Source organism: Leucopleurus acutus (genome assembly GCF_964270905.1).
Source record: "Leucopleurus acutus genome assembly, chromosome: 10".
Lineage (NCBI taxonomy): Eukaryota > Metazoa > Chordata > Mammalia > Artiodactyla > Delphinidae > Leucopleurus > Leucopleurus acutus.
This window is the reverse complement of record NC_139153.1, coordinates 84,420,657-84,442,797: the sequence shown is the minus strand read 5'-3', so window position 1 is coordinate 84,442,797 and position 22,141 is coordinate 84,420,657. Positions and strand designations below refer to the sequence as shown.

The following is a 22,141-nucleotide window of genomic DNA, read 5'->3' as shown; positions in this document are numbered from 1 at the left end:
CCTGGGAGCTTGTTAGACATACAGAATTTCAGGACCAGCCCCAAATCTACTGAACTGATACGACATTTTTAAGATCCTCAAGTGAGTGGTTTGCTCATTCAAGTTTGAGAAGAATTGTTTTAGAGCTGTGCTTTCCTATATTTGTATTAGCCACTAGCCACATATGCCCATTTAAATTAATTAAAATTAAATAAAATTAAAAATTAATTTCTTCAGTCACTCTACCTTTAAGTAAGTGCTCAATAACCACAGGCAAATGTAGTTGTTGTCTGTTCTACAGTGCAGATACGGAACATTTCCATCATTGCAATAGGTTGCATTGGGCTGTATTGTGATAGAGAACTTCTTCTGGAGAACTTGTAGCCCAGACTGGGAAAGAGAGTGTGGTAGGTACCTGAGAATGAGGCTTGCTGCAGGAAATGAGGATTGGAGTATTTTTGAGGTATAATAGAAATTAGTCACCTTCTGCATGTACCAGATATTACAGATACACAGAGGGACATGTAAAAACGAAAGTGGAAGTTTGAGAGTAGTAGTGTCCGTTTTAGGAAATAAAATGAATAATATTGATATATAGTTGTGCTTGAAGGGGAGTTTCAAGTGGTAGAGTGTCCTCAGGTGAGACCATCTGATAGGAAATTAAAATAGATGTGATTTCTCATCACCCTTCTGAACACATTACATTGTAAAAAAATGCTCTATTTGCTCTATAGCCCTTATTTTTAATTTGGCCTTTTTGATATTTAGTCAGCATAGTCACTCTTCTCCTTAAATGTTTGAAATTTACTGAATTTTGGAACACTTAAGTACAGCCCCTGTGGATTGCTCTGGTAAGCCCTACCTATCTCTTTCACAGTCATTTACTATGGTGAGTGGGGGCTTGACACCAAAATTGAGAGAACATGAAGTTGTGAGACATCCATCACTTGTTTAACTTTAGTTTTTCTTATTTATTTTTTACATCTATAAAGTAAAAATAGTTCAGATCTTAGTCTAGCAGAAAGTCAATGGTTTTAGAATATATACAGATTTAGGATTCAAAAGAAATACAGATAACTTTTTTGTGGGCTACCAAGTAATAGGTGAAACTTTTCAACTTTATAGTCCCATGGGGTGATCCAGCTTTCAAGAACCTTGTCCATGCTACAGTTAGAGCATAAATACCTGGATCTCAAGAGATAACAGTACCTACACACAGTACAGCTCCATCCTCCTATACACATCTAGGGCAGAACTTTTCAGGTGAAATCAAGTCTCAATTATTGCCCTCCAGGAATGGCAGAGATTACCTATAAACAATTAAGCAGATGACCCTGAGCCCCAATGTCTTCTCACTTATTTGGAACCTAAATAGCTGTGGGAACCGGTAACAGTTGCACAAGAAAGAAATGGTAGCATCTGCTGTAGAAAGAACTTTTCACCTATCTTAAATTGAGTACATACAACTTAGGGAACAATTCCAACAAGTATTCAACAACTGATATCATGACTACAATGATCATCAAAATAGTAAAGGTTTAAAAATCTGAATTTTAATTTTATCTTTAGGTCTAGATAGTATTAGGCTCTGGGCTGAAAAGGAAAAGGGCGTTATATAATGTTTGTTACTATTGCTATTGACAGTGATGATACTGAGGATGACAAGTAGCCCCATCCTCCAGACAAATGTAAAATGCCTTCCCTGGGAAAATTGGAATGTTCTAGATCCAATCCTATAAGCTTCCCTCTTTATACACTGTATTTGTAATTGGTATATAACATGGTCTCAAGTCCCAGAGACTTAGTTACAGACAGTGCCAGCCAATAATGACTATTTAAAAACAAGCCAAGTCATTTTTATGGAGTTAGTTCAGTGCAAAGAGATGACATCTTTTAAGTTGATTATCCTGTCTTGGAGTTATATGAAAAAATTCTCAAGTCACTATTGAATGTAGGCCAGAATAAATAGATTTTAGGAAGTAGGGGTATTTATTTTAAAAAAAACACAACACCAAAATACTTTTCTTGTTTATTTATTTTGACAAACATGAGGTTTAATTTCAGTATCTGATTATTTGGTGGATATTAATTTTGTGCTTAATTATTCAATATTTATCGAATTCCATTAGCTCTCTGTGTTACAAAGAGATGGAGTAGTAAATCAGTCATGTTTGCTATGAAATATTTATTCAACTCCTTAGTGGACACATTCAGCCAATTAATTTAGGTCATGATAGCCTAGTTCATATTTTGTTAGTAAAAATCCCAGGGAAACTTATGAAGATTCAGTAAGTGAGTTTAATGAGAATTTTTTTTTACTTTCTAGTCCTCTGTGTCCCTATTTGCAATGTTGAAAAAAGATAAATCAAATTTGTATTTTAAGTATCATTTTGAAATATAGGAAATATGTACATAATTCTGTGCTAAATAATGGAGGAAGAAAATCTTATGGACGGAATATCATTAGGCAATATTACAATTTTAACCCACTTGATCTTACAGAGTTCTTGAGCTCAGAGCTGGTAAAGTGATGTAGAACTGCCAATCTGTTGCTTCATGATTCACTTTTCTTCTTTGTAGATGGTGTGATTGATCTCTAATGCCCATTCTAGGTCAGAAAAATCTATTATACTAATTTTTAGAGCAGGTTGGTGACTCTATTTGGAGCTGTTTATCTAGAAAATAAATGGAGCAGCCTCACACCCCATCCTTCCAAAAAATGTTTAAATCACCGAAACACTGGGAGCAAACCCAGTTTACACACTGGTCACTCAAATACTTTTTTAAAAAATCTATCCTTTTAAAAATACTTATCCATCTTGTACGTAGAATTTTCTACCCCAGTGCCAATTCCCAGTGCTTAGAGCAAACAAGTTGCAGGAGAGCTGTGCTATTGCTCCCGCGAAAAAACCGATTTTCCTTGTATATTTGAGTAAAAATGAGGTTATTTATATAAGGTTGAAAAGAAAACAATGTGTATGACAATGCCCTGGAAGAAAGATTTGCAAAGGAAGCAGAGAGAACTAGTAATTTTAAGGAAAATCTGAAAGTTGTCTCGATTTGACCGAAGTTTCCAAGAGAGTTGGGGGAATCAGGAAAGTTTCAGGGGGCCGGCTTTGAAACTAGGTATAGCAAATAAGGCAGGAATGAAGCCTGAAGAGTCTCGGATCAGTTTCCCCCAAATCCCTAATTATTTCGTGCCCAGACTTCTTATATTTTTCTTCTTTTTTAAGGGGCAAAAAACACAGCCATTCGGCAGAGCCGAGGAGCCCTTCGTAGCAGCGCGGCGCACGGAAAAGGCAACCAATCATCACGCAGCGACTCTCTATATAAACCCCCAGCCGGCGGTTCCCGGGACACGCCGTTCTGACAGTTTAAGCTTACTTTTTGTCTTTCCTGGCTAAACAGAAAAATGTCGGAGACTGCTCCAGTTGTTCCTGCTGTTCCCGCACCTACAGAGAAAACACCTGTTAAGAAGAAGACGAAGAAAACGGGCGCAGCTGCTGGAAAACGCAAGGCGTCCGGGCCCCCGGTGTCCGAGCTCATCACCAAGGCTGTCGCCGCCTCCAAGGAGCGCAGCGGCGTGTCCTTGGCCGCGCTGAAGAAAGCGCTGGCGGTCGCTGGTTATGACGTGGAGAAGAACAACAGCCGCATCAAGCTGGGTCTTAAGAACTTGGTGAGCAAGGGCACCCTGGTGCAGACCAAGGGCACTGGCGCCTCAGGTTCTTTCAAGTTCAACAAAAAGGCGGCCACCGGGGAGACCAAGCCCAAGGCTAAGAAGGCAGGCGCGGCCAAGCCCAAGAAGGCTGCTGGGGCAGCTAAGAAGCCCAAGAAGGCCACGGGCGCGGCCACCCCCAAGAAGGCCGCTAAGAAGACCCCTAAGAAAACCAAGAAACCGGGGGTGGCTGCTGGGGCCAAGAAGGTGGCCAAGAGCCCGAAAAAGGCGAAGGCAGCCAAGCCGAAAAAGGCGGCTAAGAGTCCGGCCAAGGCCAAAGCCCCCAAAGCCAAGGCAGCCAAGCCTAAAGCTACCAAACCCAAGGCTACAAAGGCTAAGAAGGCGGCCTCCAAGAAGAAGTAAATCGGTAGCGGGACGTCCTACTTTGAAAATCTCAAAGGCTCTTTTCAGAGCCACCCACTAATTTCAGATAAAAGAGCTTAGCCGGATATGTTTCCGTAGGTAACCAACAAGCCTTGTAATAAGGTAAAATTCTTTTTTAAACTTAAGCAATTTTTTTAAACTTGCCGCCTTAACGTGATTGGCTATGCGTCAGGGTGCGCGCGCACCGCCACGTACAAAGCTCTCCGAATGTTGTGATCACAGTCCTCTAAAGAGAGTTTAGTGGCTCTCAAAAGAGCCTTTGCGGCAGATTCACTTGCCCTTGGCCCTGTGGTGGCTCTCGGTCTTCTTGGGCAGCAGCACGGTCTGGATGTTGGGCAGGACGCCGCCCTGAGCGATGGTGACTTTGCCCAGCAGCTTGTTGAGCTCCTCGTCGTTGCAGATGGCCAGCTGCCGGTGACGCGGGATGATACGCGTCTTCTTGTCGCGGGCCGCGTTGCCCGCCAGCTCCAGGATCTCGGCCGTCAGGTGCTCCAGCACCGCCGTCAGGTACACCGGCGCGCCGGTCCCGACCCGCTCGGCATAGTTACCCTTGCGAAGCAGGCCGTGGACTCGGCCCACGGGGAACTGGAGCCCGCCCCGCGAGGAGCGGGTCTTGGCCTTTGCTCGCGCTTTGCCGCCCTCTTTTCCTCGTCCAGACATGTTAGGAAAGAAATAGTGCAGCTTGAGGAAGGGGTTATTATAGTCTCTGGATGTTTCTAAAATTTCCGTTCCCATTGGTTTGCAGAGGCTATTGAGAGAGTTAACCAATCAGAACGCACTTCCGGAGTTACTTGCATGGGCTCCAGGAGAAAATACTGCACCAATTAGAGGCTGAGATATTAAGACTTGTATTGATACATACTTGGAAGCAGTTGAAAAGCTTGGATTTTTCCGCTTGATGAATGTAGTCCTATTTGGGGGGAGTATTCATGCTATTGTTATTCTGCCTAAATCTGCATAATTGTTGCTACCACCCTGACACCAAGGGATAGAAAAAAGTAAGCTACCCCTGGCGGTTTATAATTTACCCTTTTCTTTGCCAGATTTTTTTCCCCCTCAGATGTTGACAAGATCCAGGGAGCTGGGTTGGTGGTCTAATATCTTTTGGTGAATAGGCAACAAACAGGGAGGCAGAAACAAGTAAAAACCGTTGATAAAGGGAACGAGATTGCTTAGAGAGCACCTTGAGCTGGAGTAACCAGGGCAAAATAAATGGCTCTAGGAAGATGGGTTGACCTGATATTACATCATTTCCCCTTCATCCCTGTTTTTGTTGTTGTTATTTTCTGGGGAAGGCCACTCGATTTTATTGGCAAATCTTGACCAAAATCTGAGTTCTGCAGACCATTAGGGGGTTGTAAACATGGATGGGGAAAAATTACATCTTTATTTTACCAAAGTCTAAATGCAGCTAAGCATTTCCTTCAAGTGTATCTGTAGGCAGCTAATCACAATGGATTTTGCAGCGCCTCTGACTTTTTCAACAGTGGCCATCACAGATGTTTTTGGATCACTTTGAAGATATTGCAGATATATTGAAATAAAATTTACATCATTCTGATTCCTTGAAACTGACATTTGTTATTCCACCTGTTGTTCCTTGTTATTTGATGTGACTAATGAAACACATTTTACATAAAAGAAATACATTTTGACAGCTGTATTTTAATGTGGCTAATTTTCTTATCCTGTATGCTTTAAGTATTTTAAAACATTGTATTGAGAAGATATTTGTTTACAGGTTTCTCCAGACTATCCATAGAGTCCACTATACAAAACAAGTCATGAGTCCCTGAGCAGATCTTCAGTGGCAAACACCTCATGGTTGAAAGACTTCATCTTATTTCTTTGTTTACAACATACCCAGCGGCCCCCACCCCCGCCCCCAGCTACACATACACACACACACACAACTTACTGGTTAATAGTTTATTAAACTTTACTATTTAAACTTTCTTTAAATGAAAAAAGGAGGTAGCCTGTGATTACCTTTCTAGCTTTTCTAAGCAGGAGTTCATCTTTTCCCCATCACAACTGTATTCCATACTTTCTTCTTTCTAGACAGGGCCAAAAAACCCTCCTCTTAGAAGACTGGTTTGGTTGAGAAGGCGATTTGGATAAATGGGAAGATGTGAAATGGTTACTTAGAAGAATCTTTTTGAAAATAAGAGATTGCATCAAGGGGGAAAGATAAGGAAGGGGGAAGAGACCTGTGAGGTCTTTAATACCCAGAATGAGAGAGTTTGGCTTTTGATTATGAGTGATGAGGAATAAGTGTTATGTGGGAATGTGACAGTCAGCAAGAGTGGTTACTATATAGTATCTCTGTAGTTCGTTACATTTTACAAACCACTTCTATGCCTGCCTCACTATAAAGCATTTGCAGTAGGTATAGCTAAGCTGCTTGATGATTATTAGACTGCACCACGTGGCTTGTGGGATCTTAGTTCCCCAACCAGGGATTGAACCCAGTCCATGGCAGTGAAAGTCCTAACCACTGCACTGCCAGGGAATTCCCTAAGCTACTTGTTTTAAAGTTAAGAAAATTGTGGCTTAGAAAGATGAAATGGCCAGAATCACCTTGTCAATAAATGATGGACCTGGGTCTCAAACACAAGTTTCTTTATTCCTAGTGTCATTTTCTGAGCACTGCTGCCCATCTATTATGTCAACTGGAAAAGGAGTAGAGTTCTCTATTTCCTTTTTAGGCTCATCCAAAAAAAAATAACATTCATGTATTTCTATTTTAGGCCCTTTATGAGCGATCCAATTCACAATCCCTTTGGAATGCACCAGAAGGGATTAAACACGATTCAATCAATGCTCTTCTAGTTTTACACTGGTTTATGTAAATTAATATTCATATTCCTTTCCTTGGGACAGTTTCTAATTTACAAGGAAATCAGAACTTGTTTAACTCTTTCACCATCTCCCAAAATTTTTGTTGCAGTTAAAGCAGGTTAAAATGAACATCTCGGGATGGTCTTGATATTCTGCAGCAGGATGATGAGGGATCAGGAAGCTCATTCCTAGTCCCTGTATTTATTTCATCAGTAAACCACATCCCTAGGAGGGTCTCCTGAAACACTCATCCTTGCATTTCTGATGTTCTTTTGCTAAACAAAGGTGGTCTGTCAATCACAGTGGCAAAAACCCAGGTTTAGAAAAACTCAACAGATCTACACTTAAAGATGGCAAATATCAAGCAGGAGCTTGTGTGAGTAGTTGTCTCCAAAATGTACCAAAAAAAAAAAAAAGAAAGAAAGAACGAAAAAAGGATGTCTTAGCATGGAAGGTGTGAAGGGCATGTTCATATTTTCTTAGCTGCAGGAGGGTACTTATGCATATGGCATAGGCGTAAGCCAAAAGTAATTTGGGGGCCAGGCTGAAGTCACTGCTTTCTCCCTTCTACTTAGTAATTGCCTGACTCCTTTTAACTGGAGGAGGCAGATGGAATTCATGTCACTGTGTGGAGGCCTTGATTACTCATGTCACTCAGTCACTAAATCAGGTAGATGTTTAAATAAGTTTCAGTAACTGACAGTTTCTCCCCTCTCACATTCTCTCCTTATCCTCTCATACCTGGATGATTCCATTGTTTCTTAACCAGTATCCTAAACAGTTTCTTCCTAACTGGTTCTTCCTAACAGGTTCTCCAGCCCCTAATTCCTAAATTCTGGTCATTCTGTCTTATAAAAATTGTCACTCTTGGGCTTCCCTGGTGGCGCAGTGGTTGAGAGTCCGCCTGACGATGCAGGGGGCGCGGGTTCTTGCCCCGGCCCGGGAAGATCCCACATGCCATGGAGCAGCTGGGCCCGTGAGCCATGGCCGCTGAGCCTGAGCGTCCAGAGCCTGTGCTCCGCAATGGGAGAGGCCACAACAGTGAGAGACCCGTGTACCAAAAAAAAATAAAATAAAATAAAATAAAATAAAAAAATTGTCACTCTTGCCTTAGGTTCAAGTGAGAATTTTGTAGCCTTTTTTCATAATGATACTTTCTGCTCACAGTAACCAGCACTAATAACTGAAATTTACCTTTCTATTCCTTTTTGTTGTTGTTTATTTTTTGGACAACTTTACTCATCTGCAATTCCTTCTCTCCTTCTACCTGGGAGAATCTTTCCAATTTCATCTCAAGTTCCAACTCCATGAATAAATTCCCCTAATTAGAAAAATCTAGTTTCTCTGATAATGTGCTTTGATGATATTAATAATTGGGTACCATTATTATCAATGGAAAATTTATAATGCATCTATTCTTTTCTGTCATTAAACTAAACCCTAGGTCGTTAGTCTTCTTTATCTTGTTTTCCCACTACTCTAGGTGTTTTTTAATTGACTGAGCTTTAAAATCCTGTCAGATGGGTAGGATTACCCCCATAATAATCAGATTCAGTGATTTTCTGTTTTTCTGTGGAAAGCTAAGGGTAATAAATCTCTCTGCCCCTTCTATGACCCTCCTCATGGCTTGATTTAGGCACTAGGTCCCTTACTTTCTGAGGTATGCCATCCAAGGTGTTGGGGCTACTGAAAAAAAAAAAAGCCACACCTTTGCAGTATAAAAGTCTTCAGATGTAAAATATCAGTATTTACCTGTGTACATATGGGGTAGGCAGGATGTGGAAAAAGAATGGCATTTCTGAATTATCTTGATTTTTAGTTATCACTTCTATAAAATAAAGCTACTGGTCATTCAGAGATTATATACTTGTTTGTTTTTAAATTACATGTACTTATAGGCAACCAGGTAAGCCTGAAATGGTTATACAACTTAATTTTCCAACAGGTACAAATAAAATGTGACATGATTTACATTTGTGATATTTCCCCAAGAAAATCAAAATTCATTAAAAAAAAATCTCATGTTAAGCACTACCATTTCAATGTATGCCTTTAAAATTAAAAAAAAAAGTGTGTGTGTGTGTGTGTGTGTGTGTGTGTGTCTTAACAATCAAGATCATTGTTTGGATGATGGACAGAAAGGCTAAAAATTGTCCAAGTTAATGTTATAATTTTATTGCTGTGCATCAATTATATTTCTGTGCAATTGGCTGTAATAATTGTAGCATAATAGAACACAGTTTTATATGATCCTGTACATTTTCAAAATCCACCCATTTCCTTTAACATATTATGAAAATGTTAAGATAAACATATCAGTCTTCCTATGACAGCTCTTCCAAGGAATAAAGCCTCAGGGGTAACTGTTGAGGATCATACTGATGCTATTGTTTAATATAGCAATGCCAAAGGGGGAAAGTTTTGGCTCTATCCTTTATTTTGTGTGTGTTTTTTTTTTTTTTTTTGGCTCTATCCTTTTTAACTGAAACTTTCTTAGTTTCAATTTCCTCATCTGTAAAGAACTAATAGAATAATAATTATGTATATTAGTAGAGAACTATTGAATTTACCTTATATTTCGGAGACTTCATAGACTAATACATGACTTCTGGCCGACTCAGTAATGCAACCGCTCAATTAATGTTGATTATTTCTACGTGGTAAAACTATATAGTATTAAAGTTACATGAACTCTATCAATCTTTTATTTCTGTAATCAGGAATAAACTGAATGGTAATTCCTGTTTGTTCAATAATTTTTATTTTAAATTCCAATTTGACTAATTTCCTGAGGGTTTGTTTTAGGCAAAGGACTGTTCTAGATGTTCTGATGGATTTAATAATACAACTAGGTGTTTTCTGTGCCCCCTTGGTCCTCATATCTTGACATCAACCATCTGGTGAGACAGAAACAGACATTTAAAAACTTACTGTGCTAGAATCTCAAAGAAAGTACAGGGTGTGGGCAAGTACGTTCTAATATGGAATGCCTTTATGTAGCGTTACAAATATCTAACACTCCATTATTGGAATTATGAATAGCTAAACTTTTTTCCTTATATGGGTCCAGGCTCCCCAGTTCTCAGCACCCGAGTCTCAATGCCTGACAGACTTCCAAGAACAAAGATTTCTTTTATAAAACCTTTAGGACTTACAATGGCTAACTTGGCCTGTGTATTTATTTACAGCGTTGTTTCTGTTAAATTTACCACCTGACCTCTTTCCTTACTGATCCTCAAGGGGAAACAGCCCATTAAAAAACCATAAATTAATAGAAGGATCTCAATTTTGTAGTTAAGGATACCTCACCCATCTTGAACCTGAAATTTGCTGAAGTGTTTGAATAGACATAAAATCCTTCCAAACGGTCTACAGTAACCCAATTAGTAACAACCTTTCTACATTTCCAAATAACAGACTGTATAGTTTCAGAACAAAATTCCTTACTTTTTTCCCTTCAGCTACCATTTTAGAAATAGTGAAGAATTTGTTACTTCCACAAGAAGGGAATATCGTTTCAATACAGAATAACATAACACTGCTGTTTTGTAGGGATGAGAAGAAAGCGAAGACAATATTTTCTGCAATAGAGAACTGTCAAGCTTACAGCTGATTTTCATGTTTTACTGACAAATATGAGGTACTTTCATAAGATTTGATTTAGAGATTAAGATAGGGAATTTAGGAAAACAGAAAAAGACCCCTGTAATGGCGTCTGCTGAAAGGCTCATGATTCCTATTCGAGTTCATTCCATTTTTTCCTACTCAGAGACCCACCCAGCTGCCCCTGTTGGTTGCTTTGGCCCTTTGTAGAGAAGACCTGGTGGGTAGAGACCGCCAGCAAGTTCTCAGGAGCTGTCAAGTTCTTCCCTTTGGTGATAAAGCTAATAACCTAAGCCTTGGCTCCGTTTTAGGGGTGGTCGTGGTATATCCGTGACAATTCTCAACAGGTCCTTGTGGTTGCTAGCGAGCTGGGCCTCACAATTCTGGTGAGCAAGGGAACCCTAGTGTAGACCAAGCGTTTAGCCACGCCTAAATGTACCAAACCTACACAAAATACACCAAACGGGAGTGTGCAAGTAAAGCCGTGGAGGCAGTTCCTACACTGAAAACTTAAAAATAACATAGGCTTTTTAGGACTTCCCTGGTGGTGCAGTGGTTAAGACTGCCTGCCAATACAGGGGACACGGGCTTGAGTCCTGGTCCAGGAATATCCCACATGCCACGGAGCAACTAAGCCTGTGCGCCAGAACTGCTGAGTCCACGCACTGCAACTACTGAGTCCACTGCTGCAACTACTGAAACCCTCAAGCCTAGAGCCCGTGCTCTGCGAGAAGCCACTGCAATGAGAAGCCCGCGCACCACAACGAAGAGTAGCCCCCGCTCGCCGCAACTAGAGAAAGTCCATATGCAGCACTGAAGACACAACGCAACCCAAAAAAAAAAAAAACCCCACACCATAGGCTTTATAAAGAGCTTAATTCCGAGACTCTCTCCACAAAGGTCTCTCGGGACTGCGCAAAATTTGTGCTCTTAATGACTAAGTACTACGGCACCTTTTATATGATCAAGTGATTGGCTCTGAAAAGAGCCTTTGGGTTTCAGTTATCACTCGATTAAGAAGGCCAATTTACGCCCTCTCCCCACGGATGCGGCGAGCAAGCTGGATGTCCTTGGGCATGATAGTGACGCGCTTGGCGTGGATAGCACACAGGTTGGTGTCCTCGAAGAGCCCCACCAGGTAGGCCTCGCACGCCTCCTGCAGCGCCATCACGGCCGAGCTCTGGAAGCGCAGGTCGGTCTTGAAGTCCTGCGCGATCTCGCGCACCAGGCGCTGGAACGGCAGCTTGCGGATCAGCAGCTCCGTGGACTTCTGGTAGCGGCGGATCTCGCGCAGGGCCACCGTGCCGGGCCGGTAGCGGTGCGGCTTCTTCACGCCGCCCGTGGCCGGCGCGCTTTTGCGGGCCGCCTTGGTGGCCAGCTGCTTGCGCGGCGCCTTGCCGCCGGTCGACTTGCGAGCGGTCTGCTTAGTACGAGCCATAATGAGAGATTGCAAACACAGCTACAACTACAAGCCGTGCTGTTCTTGCTCTTATTTATACAGGCGAAGTCCTCCTGATTGGTCCGAATCTTCAAATTCCGCGCCGTGAATTAAGTAACTGGATAGGCCTTGTGATTGGATACCAGGTCTCACTTTAGAAAATCTAGATCTATTGCAGTACGCTCTATATTTTCTCGCTTAAAGTCCTCCGCCATTTATTCACCCTGTATGTTACATGTTTTATATATACCTTAATTGGTTTTGTTTTAATCCCTTTGTTCGGGATTAAGTTTGGGAAGAGACGAAAATGAACGTTCCCGAGTTCTGAGCCCTTTCAAAAACTACGGTTTTGAATGTAATTGATCGAGTCCAGTTTCGTCACTTATCAAAGGTTCTGATTTTGAATAAACGTTTTATTTTAGCAATGCAAGCACCATATTACATAATTCCCAGCTCTCCAACAAACGCTGGCATCACTTCCAGACAATGTTCCTAGAAAACATGAAAATACTACCGCCGTTGAAATGGTGACGATCCTTAATTCTTCGTAAAGCTTAAGTGTTGCCGACTTTGATCAAGCCGAACTGGAAATGCCAATGGCATAATTTTGAAAACATTTATATGTTTAGCTAATTTCTATGTTCTCTTTTCTAGAATTACTAACCCGGTAACTGAATTTTGGCAGAAAACTAGTCATAAATTTGTATCGGGCGTTTGTCTCTTTAGGTCCGGATCTAGAGAGAAACAAGGCTCACAAGTAGATACTTACGGACAAGACATTAATTTTTTGCCCTATTTTGAAAACGAAAGTTATTTTTTCTGATGGTGGGGGGTGATGTCGAGTGTTAGTTCCACTTAAACAGCCAATCAAAAAGCAGATTTGAAATCACCTTATTTGCATAAAAGGTTTCTACTGGCTGATTTGACCCAATCAGGAATTGAGATAGATTAAGCACCTATTTGCATAGAAGCCCTACAAAAATAGGCCAACATTGTAACAGGTGTTGTCAGTTTTCGTCTGTTTGATAACTTTACAGCATGCCTGAGCTGGCTAAATCTGCTCCTGCTTCCAAGAAGGGATCTAAGAAGGCGGTGACCAAGGCGCAGAAGAAGGATGGCAAGAAGCGCAAGCGCAGCCGGAAAGAGAGCTACTCCGTATATGTGTATAAGGTGCTGAAGCAGGTCCACCCGGACACCGGTATCTCGTCTAAGGCCATGGGCATCATGAACTCGTTCGTCAATGACATCTTTGAGCGCATCGCGGGCGAGGCGTCGCGCCTGGCGCATTACAACAAACGCTCGACCATCACCTCCAGGGAGATCCAGACGGCCGTACGTCTGCTGCTGCCCGGGGAGCTGGCCAAGCACGCCGTGTCCGAGGGTACCAAGGCTGTCACCAAGTACACCAGCTCCAAGTAAATGTTTCCAGGCGCTGTTAAACCCAAAGGCTCTTTTCAGAGCCACTCACACTTTCAAAAGGGGCTCTAATGCTGCATACTATTCGTTTCTAGAGAGAAGTAAGGTCAGGTTTGAAAATTGACTAATTAGGCATCTTTACCATTCTAATTTTTTCAGAAACCGGGCTCTTTTTACTGAGCAGAAATAATTTTAGCGAGCACAGAGCAGAGAAACGGTTTTATATTAAGAACTGAGAAGTCAGTTTTAGTTGCTGACCTATTAAGAATTTTAGCAGTCAGACCATCAAATGACTGTGAAATCTTTAGTTATTCATGTAATAGAGAAAAGGAAGGGGTAAGAAACCTCAAGTAGCCTGGAAATATAAAACCTTGATTTTTGAATACAGTCCTTGGCTGGCAGTCCAGTGAGTCAGTCAGTCTTCCCTTAAGGCTGATTGGAATTAGCAACAATACAATTTCAGCTACAGATTTTCATAATACCATGAGACTAAGGATCATACACGACAGGCTACCTGCAATGTCGATCAGAGCTCTTTAGTTGCTATCCTTATCAAAAGTGGACTTTTGATAAGTCCACTGTCATGGCCATTTCTCTGCTGGATTGGGGAGGGTGGGGGGGAGTTGCAGAGTATTGTGAGATCATAGATCTGAGTGTGCCCAAGATTCTTCTCTAAATGAACTCTTGAGTGGAAAAACTAGGACTCTGAGTTTATTCATTCATTCATTGAGAGCCTATTAAGTTTCTCAAAAAGTGACAGGTACTAGGGACAGAGCAATGAGCAGGATAGAAACAATCTCTCTCCTCACAGGGTACACTCTTTAGACAGTACCCAAACGAACAGAAGGGAAGTATCAGTCTAAATGTCACTTTAGCATTGCCAAAAGCTGAACTGACTCAACCTTAAATTTTTAATTTCCCTGGAGGCAGTTCTGGAAGGGAGGTGGAGTAAGAGAGATGGCAAGGGAAGAGGAGACAGTAAAAGAGAGAAAGGAATTACAAAAATGTGTGGAGTTCAAGTTTGTATTTGTGGACTATGGTTAACAACAGATGTTATATATTTACATTTTCAGGTTACCATGTTTTATCATTGGTCCACAAGAATTTTGTATTGGTCCTAGCGCTGTGACTTACTGAAATGTAGGATCTTACTGAAATGTAGAAAGGAATACTATACTAATAAATCTTGTCCATTATTCCTCTTAAAGATTCTCCTTAATAAGATTTCTTCTTTTTTTAATGTGCACCTGTATGACTTAGTATTAGATACCCCTAGAAGTGACAGACAGCCTAAAATAGTCAGTGGTTAAGCAAAATTAAAGTCTTTTTCTCTCTATGTAGCTCAGGCCTGGAATGGGCGCTCCACTCTCCTTAGGGAACTCATCCCTTTCTATGTATAAGGTATGTTCTCTCTATTATTTGAGAATATTCTCAAATATATTCTGCTATTCAATTCTACTATGGAGAGCCTACCGAGAACAAACTGGATGGATGAAATTCATAAATATTAAGTACGTAATTCATAAGTAGGAAACATATAAGAAATGTTGGATAGGTGAGCAAGGCATTTATGAGATACAAAATTCAGAAGCTGTATTTACTGTAAATCATTAAGTTAGTACCTCGTGAGATGTTAGAGGGAAAGTAGAGCTTGTGTGTGCTACATGGAGATATAAAGTGATGAAAGAACCAAGAAGTGCCAAATATTTGTAAGACACTAAGTATTTATGAGTTCCCCAATATTTATGAGTTCTTAAACTGACCACCCACTGGTGACTCCCACTTTGGTACCATTTGCCCTCTACAGACAACATGCACATAAAAGACATGTTTCCTTGGTATGTCACTGGTGACCTCCCTAGATGGGAGGCTGTATACTCAGCCCTGCATCTCTCCAACAGAGCAAGCATGTGTTTGCTCCAAAGCACTTCCATCTGCTGGACCCCTTTGCTCAAAGTCCAACCTAGTTCTCAGCAGAGAAGAAATTCAAAGGAAGGCAGGGAGTGAGAGGAGAGAGAGGGAGAGGGGAGGGTCAGAGAGAGATAGGAGAGAGGGAGGGGGAGGAGAAGGGGGAGAAGAGGAGGAAAGGGAGGTTTCACATGAAAAGTGAAACCAAGGATTCAACTGATCTTTTGCAACCTATCTGAAATGTGTTCATTTGTCCAGTATCTTTTCCCTTGTTTCTTGCTATATATTTAAAATTGATTCAATCAAATTAATCAGGGAACTTAAATTGGCCTGTGAGACTTTATGTTCTATGACCTTGGAAATGGCCTGCCTGGTAGTGTATTGGGAGGCTACCACTGCATTAATTTCTCACTTGTCATTCTAGTTGTCATTCTTAATAAGATATGGTCCCTGTTACCTAGGACATATAACATTGTCCTATAGAGCAAATAATAATGTATACAAATATATAACAGTAATGAAATATGCTTAAAATTGAAGGGCTTTGAGGTTCACTACCTGGGAAATTTGTTGTCACCATTTACTAGCCAGGTGACCTTGGGCATTACGCAGAATCACTCAGCATGCTTCCCCATCTGTAGAGATAATACAGTAACTCTTATAGGTGACTTGCTCAAGCATATTTAGTGTTGGGACTACCCCAGAACTCTGTTGTTTCAATGCTCTGTCTACCACTATCAGGAAAGAACAGAGGACATGTGCATAGTGACTTTAGAAAATACACAGGTTTTCTGGAAAGAGAATTAGAGCAAGTGTGGATATCTGAGGTGACAGATACATGATACTAACTTCAGGGCCCCAGTTCTGCACAGATAAACTCTATAAACCTTCAGAGGCAGAGGCACACTGGCTGTTAACCTCTCCTTCCTGAGCCCTCAGAGACCTTGTTTCCCAGCTTCCCTTGTAGTTGGGTGTGGCCTTCTTAGCCCACATAGCTGAGTTCCTAACAATGGAATGTAAATAAAAGTAAAGTTTGACATTTTCAGGTCTGGGGCATAATAACCTCCCACGAAGACTTTCCAAGCTCTTTCCCCTCCCAAGACAAAAGTGTTTTAGAAACAAAAGAGGCCCAAAATAGAGTTATGTCATCACACCAAGACTTAATTACAGTTTTGGCTTCCCCAGAAATGAAATCTTAAACTAGTCAAACAGGAATTCCTGCTCAGCACCAGTCAGGTAATCAGCCGGACAGACCCCTGCCAACCCCTAAAGGAAAGCAACCTTGCAATAAGCTACCCACTTTTTTTCCTAGTGTAACTTCCCTGTTCCTGCTCCCTTCTGCCTAGAAAAATCTTTTCTTTTGTACAGCTCCTCACAGCTCTCTTCTATCTGCTAGCCTGGATGCTGCCTGATTCATGAATCACTGAATAAAGCCAATAAGATCTTTAAAATTTACTCCATTGAATTTTATTTTTTAACATGGGAAAGCAATGTGTTTAGGATGATTGAGACACAGAGATAAAAGCGCACCTGGGCTCCAGAACCACTGCTTGGAAGAAAGAGCTACTTGCTGATCTAGAACACCCTTTTTGGACCTCATAAAAGCAGAGAATAAACTTGCAATAAGCCGTAAGGTTGTCAATTGGAAAAATAATAATAACCTGAAAGTTGAGAATTATGTTATATTCAGCAGGTATATGGAGGATTTAAGCCCAGGAGACAGCCTCTCAAATAGCTCTGAGGGACTGGTCCTGAAGAGGTAAAGGAGGATCCAGGATATATAGGAGTTTTTGGAAAAAAAACAAAAAAAAACAACAACACAAAAAAGCACGTAGTTGTAACGTCAAAAGATTACTGTTAAAGAAAACAGCCATCTCAAGTTAATGAAGTTAGCCCTTTTCTATATCTGGGAAGATGCAAGAGTCTGGACTCATTGAAATCATTCCTTTGATATATATGTAGCTTAACTATCTAGGGCCAGTATCCTGTTTTTCTCCATCCTGAATCCCCTCAGGTTGCACAGGCGGGGGTGGTTGCAGGAGCTGATGGCTTGATGGCCGCCACATCCTTAGTTTACTGATATGGCAGGTGACATTCTTCGTCCACAAGGTTTGGGGGTTTATCTTAATATACCCTCCACCAAGGCAGGGTCCCAATCTCTATTTTCTAAAAGGAAGTTCTGTTACTTGCTGGATCTCAAACCTTGTAGAACTAGATAGCTAGCTACATTCTTTAGCTGGCAAAGGATAGAGGACATTTTCTTCCTCCCCGACAGTTTCAGTTATCTGGCAAAACCTGAAGGACACCAGTTTTCCATTCTTTCCTTGAACACTACTTATTAAAAATGAAAGTAATTAATAGTTTACACTCCATAATGAAAATCTCTGCATTTGGACTGCAGCGTCTCCCAATAGGAAGGGTTCAGAAGAGATGTGATCTCTTAGTTCTGTGCCAAGACACAGCTATAGCTCAAGATCTGCATCTGAGAACATGTAACACCTTTATCATAAATAAATAAATGTATTTTAATTTTGTTTTATTTTTAAAATCATGGGTTTGGCCATCAAATCATCACCATTTTGAAGGTTTTAATATAGAGTTCTATTAGCCATGAGCCAACAGATGAGCAGTTTTATTTATATTTGGGGACTTATCCATAATTATGCAATGTAATCTCAGAAAATTTACTTGTTAGAGTGTATAAAGCCTTTTTAGAAATATTACATTTGGATTCTCTTTTTTCTGAAAAGTAAAACGATGATGGTGATTATTTGGAACCTCAAAATATCTTACTTTTTATTTTAAATAAATTATCAAATAATTAATGGTCTTTCCTTAATGACTGGTATCCTTGAATCAGGCTGGCAGTCCTCCCTGGGATTAGTACTCATCTCTTCCTGCCCCGGCCTCAGTTTACCATCTGAATTGGGTGTGCTCAGGAAACTAGAACAATACTTTTGGGGGGAAAAAAATGTGTAAAATCGTTGCTGAGCTTGAGACTTGAAACTCCAGTTTGAGAAAACAGAAGAGGAACCTGGTTCTATCTAGTTGGTTATCAGACCTGCGACCATCATTCCAAGTGATGCTCCCAACATAGGACCTTCGCAATCACGGTTTCTTCTCTATGGAATGATCTTCTTACAGATGTATGAAGACCCCTCTCCCTTCCAAGCTTCATGACACTGGCTTTCATGTCTCATCTCAGTCGTGAAGTTTTCCCCACCCACCTTATTTAAAATGGCAACTATCCACCACCCATCTCCCACTCTGTGGCAGTGCTTAATCCCCTTGGTCTGTTTTCTTTGTGTTTTCTTAATCCTCTTTACCTACCAAAAGACTGTTTATCTTTGTTTATTTTCTGCCTCCCACAATAATCATCGGTGAGCTCCGCACAGTAGGATCTTTGCCATGTTACGCATTACTCTTTCCAACACCTAGAACATTGTTGAGCACACAGTAAGCACTCAAAAAGTTTTTGATGAGTGGATGGATGGATGAAGTAAAATGGACATATGCACATAACACAAAATGTCCATCCATTCTCTAGTGATGGAGATAAAGTCCATGACAGTTTTATCCAAATGAACCCCTGTGAGAGGTAGTTCCCCTCACTATGCTTCCATTTCTTCATCATCATATTTGAGCTGATAATGGCCCCCCCAACCTACAGAGTTATTGTGAGGATTAAATTAACTAATCCATATAGGCCCTAAATTACAGACTTTGAATTGATAAAATCATGAATCTGGACAGTTCCCAAGGCCGGTATTGTTAGCATCTCTACTTGGCAAATGACATAATAAAGACCAAGAGTGCTACATGGACCTTGCAACACAGGGGGCTTGTATTCAGCCAGAAGGTCACTACTGACTGACCCAGTGATATAAAGCTGGATAGCTCACCACTGTTCCTTATACAAAAACCCCTTACCTGGTTCCTGAAGACATTTGATTTTCAATTCAAATAAATCGTTTGTTACCTGAGGGTAAACAATTTGCCTGTGTCCATAAAACTAGTAAATGGAAGTACTATGCTATGAGTCACCTTTAATCCCAAATGTTTATATTTTATAAATGATTTTCTCTTTTCTCCCTAACTATAAATCCTCCAGGTCAGCTCCTATTTTCAAGGTTTGAATAGCACAAAATAAAGAAAAATGGGCCTTGATTTTTGTGCTGGAGCACAACTGAGACCACCTGAAAATAAAGCAGAACCTGATTAAATGAGAGAGAGGGACACAAAAACTCCTATGTGCAACTCCTCTCAAGACCTTCCATCTCACTCAGAGCAAAAGCCTAATTCCTTACCGTGACTTACAAGCACCTGCATGATCTGGCTTCCTTTCATTTCTCTGCCATTATTTCCTCCTACAGCGCCCAGCCCACTCCACTCCACATAGCCCCCCTGGCATCTCAACATTCCTCCTCCTCTCCCTCTTTTTTTTTTTTATAATTTATTGATTGATTGATTTTTGGCTGCGTTGGGTCTTTGTTGCTGCATGCGGGCTTTCTCTAGTTGCGGCGAGCAGGGGCTACATTTTTTGTTGCCGTGTGTGGGCTTCTCATTGCGGTGGCTTCTCTTGTTGCGGAGCACGGGCTCTAGGCGTGCGGGCTTCAGTAGTTGTGACACGCAGGCTCAGTAGTTGCAGCACGCGGACTCAAGAGCGCAGGCTCAGTAGTAGTGGCACACAGGTTTAGTTGCTCCGCGGCATGTGGGATTTTCCCAGACCAGGGCTCGAACCCGCATTCCCTGCATTGGCAGGCGGATTCTTAACCACTGCGGCACTCACCAGGGAAGGCTCCCGTTTTCTCTTTCCACAACTTCTTCCTCACAACTCTTTGCTGCAATAACTACCTCCATACTGCCGTCTTCACTGGTCACCTTATCTAAATTTCAACTCCCCATGACAATCCTTATTCTTGCTTTATTGTTCTTCTCGCCATCTAACATATTACATATGATACTGATTTATTGTCTATCCCAGGGTCAAATGTAAATTCCATGAGAGCAAAGAATCTTGTCTGTTTTGTTCTCCAAGTATATTCCCAGTGCACAGAACAGCATCTGGCGCATTGTAAACTCAACAAATGTATGTGGAATAAATAAATTTAAAAAGTCATCAATGTTAAATGTTGTTTGTTGGGGGAGTACTCATGGCATCACAATTAGGTTTTAAAGTAGATGTATATTAAAATGTTGAGAGAGGAAATGATATGATTTGCTTGACAATAATCAAGGTAGAAGAGGTATAAATTTGGCCAGTGTTGATGTTGAGGCTGGGTGAGGAGTACGTAGGGTCTGTTAAACTATTATCTCTACTTCCATATATTCTCAAGTGTTGCATAATAAAAAAAAATCTTTTTTAAGTTTTAAAAAATGAAACAATATCCAGGGTGGGGGGTGGGGGTAGGGAGATAAATTCCTAAATAATTTTATTTTTTTAAAGGCTATGGAGAAAGGCCACCTGAAAGACCAAACAAGACCTTGTGCTAATCTGTACAGGAAAGCACAATGTGAAGACAGAGGTATCCACTCTCCAGGATGTTCCTCCTTGTAGCATCCCTGAAAACCTAGTAATGTCAACCACTGAAAGCAGCTGCATTTCTCGATATAGACTCACATTAACCCTGTCCTCAGAAATTGCTATAAAAGCCAAATACTATTTGATTCATTACAGTGAGATAACCTGTCATCAAGCAAGCCAGAAAGTCCTCCTTTGCAACTACAAGGAAAGCCTGATTCAGTTAGGTAACTCCTTGCTAAGCCTGGAGTCCAACAGGAGTTAACCACAAGATTGGAATTTATTCAATATTTAGTCCTGGCCCTAGCTACCTATTGGAAGCACCTGAGTTTTAATAATTACTGTTGCCTGGGCCCACCTCATACAATTATAGTCATACTGATTGGACCCCAAGCAAAAATATTTTAATAAAAGCTCCAATTGACTGTAATGTGCAGTCACCACTGAGACCACTGATCCATAATGAAATCAGACTCTAGAGGCACCTTGTGATGTGCAACTGCTTGACAGAAATTTCATTCTATTACATAAATAAGTGTAGTTTGCAAATGCTTTCTCCTGCTAAGAGTTCAGACAGGCTGCTTTTCTTGATGAGACCAAAAACACCATTTTAAAAAATAGACTTCTTAATCTAGCGTTCATAAGAATCACCTGGGGTGAACTGGGTACAACGTAGATTCTGACTCAGTAGACCTGGGTTGGGTCTGAAAATCTACGTTTCTAGCAAATTCCCAAGTGATGTACATGCTGCTGGTGGTGGACCACACTTTGAGTAGTGAAACTGTAGAAGCCAGCAGGGTTCTCTGTCTTGGGTTCTGCTACCAATAAGTTTATTAGAAATCCTGACTGAGAATTTTTTTTTTTATAGAAGTCTACTATCAGCAAAATAACGCCCTCATTGTTCTCTGTGTAAAAGGTCAAACATTTCACGGGAAAGCCAAAACTGTTTCACCTTTAACTTGGCAGAGATTGGAACTGAGCAAATTGAGGTCTCAGAGACATTAGAAAGCAACGACAAACGCTCTAGCTTCTCAATTGTCAATACCCAAACATGTGGGAACACAGCTTTAGAAGGGGTAAGCAGCAAATCCACACCCACCTTCACCCAAATTCAACCTTTTGTGGGTAAAGCAGCTCACCTTCCATACATGATCCACGTACTCCAATAACCCGACCTTCACATCACACCGATTACTGCCCCTTCCAAACTACCTAAAACACGGCTTATTCTATTGCCAAACCTACCAATCCCCCACTCCACCTGCATATGTTTATATTACATTTCCCACGAGACAGCATTGAGGAAATTTTGCACATAACCTACGAATTGAAGGTA

At 41.0% G+C, this 22,141-nt stretch overlaps 4 protein-coding genes across 4 annotated transcripts; 2 read left to right on the top strand and 2 right to left on the bottom strand.

Annotated features, from left to right (window-relative positions):
* The first annotated feature begins 3,353 nt into the window (after window positions 1-3,353).
* LOC309967989 (histone H1.3-like) lies at window positions 3,354-4,088 on the top strand. The gene has a single exon (XM_082849066.1). The coding sequence runs from the start codon at window positions 3,392-3,394 to the stop codon at window positions 4,055-4,057; it is 666 nt and encodes a 221-aa protein (XP_082705192.1). The 5' UTR covers window positions 3,354-3,391; the 3' UTR covers window positions 4,058-4,088.
* Window positions 4,089-4,348: 260 nt separating this feature from the next.
* Window positions 4,349-4,813, bottom strand: LOC309967083 (histone H2A type 1-like; the record flags this gene model as incomplete). Its single annotated transcript, XM_082847565.1, has 1 exon — window positions 4,349-4,813. One exon carries the CDS (start codon window positions 4,811-4,813, stop codon window positions 4,349-4,351), a length of 465 nt encoding a protein of 154 aa, XP_082703691.1.
* A 6,736-nt stretch (window positions 4,814-11,549) lies between these two features.
* LOC309967794 (histone H3.1) lies at window positions 11,550-11,966 on the bottom strand (the record flags this gene model as incomplete). The annotated part of the gene is made up of 1 exon (XM_082848649.1): window positions 11,550-11,966. The coding sequence occupies exon 1, from the start codon at window positions 11,958-11,960 to the stop codon at window positions 11,550-11,552; it is 411 nt and encodes a 136-aa protein (XP_082704775.1). The 5' UTR covers window positions 11,961-11,966.
* Window positions 11,967-12,976: 1,010 nt separating this feature from the next.
* LOC309967472 (histone H2B type 1-L-like) lies at window positions 12,977-13,396 on the top strand. Its single transcript, XM_082848138.1, has one exon. It carries the CDS (start codon window positions 12,999-13,001, stop codon window positions 13,377-13,379), a length of 381 nt encoding a protein of 126 aa, XP_082704264.1. The 5' UTR covers window positions 12,977-12,998; the 3' UTR covers window positions 13,380-13,396.
* The last annotated feature ends 8,745 nt before the right edge of the window (window positions 13,397-22,141 follow it).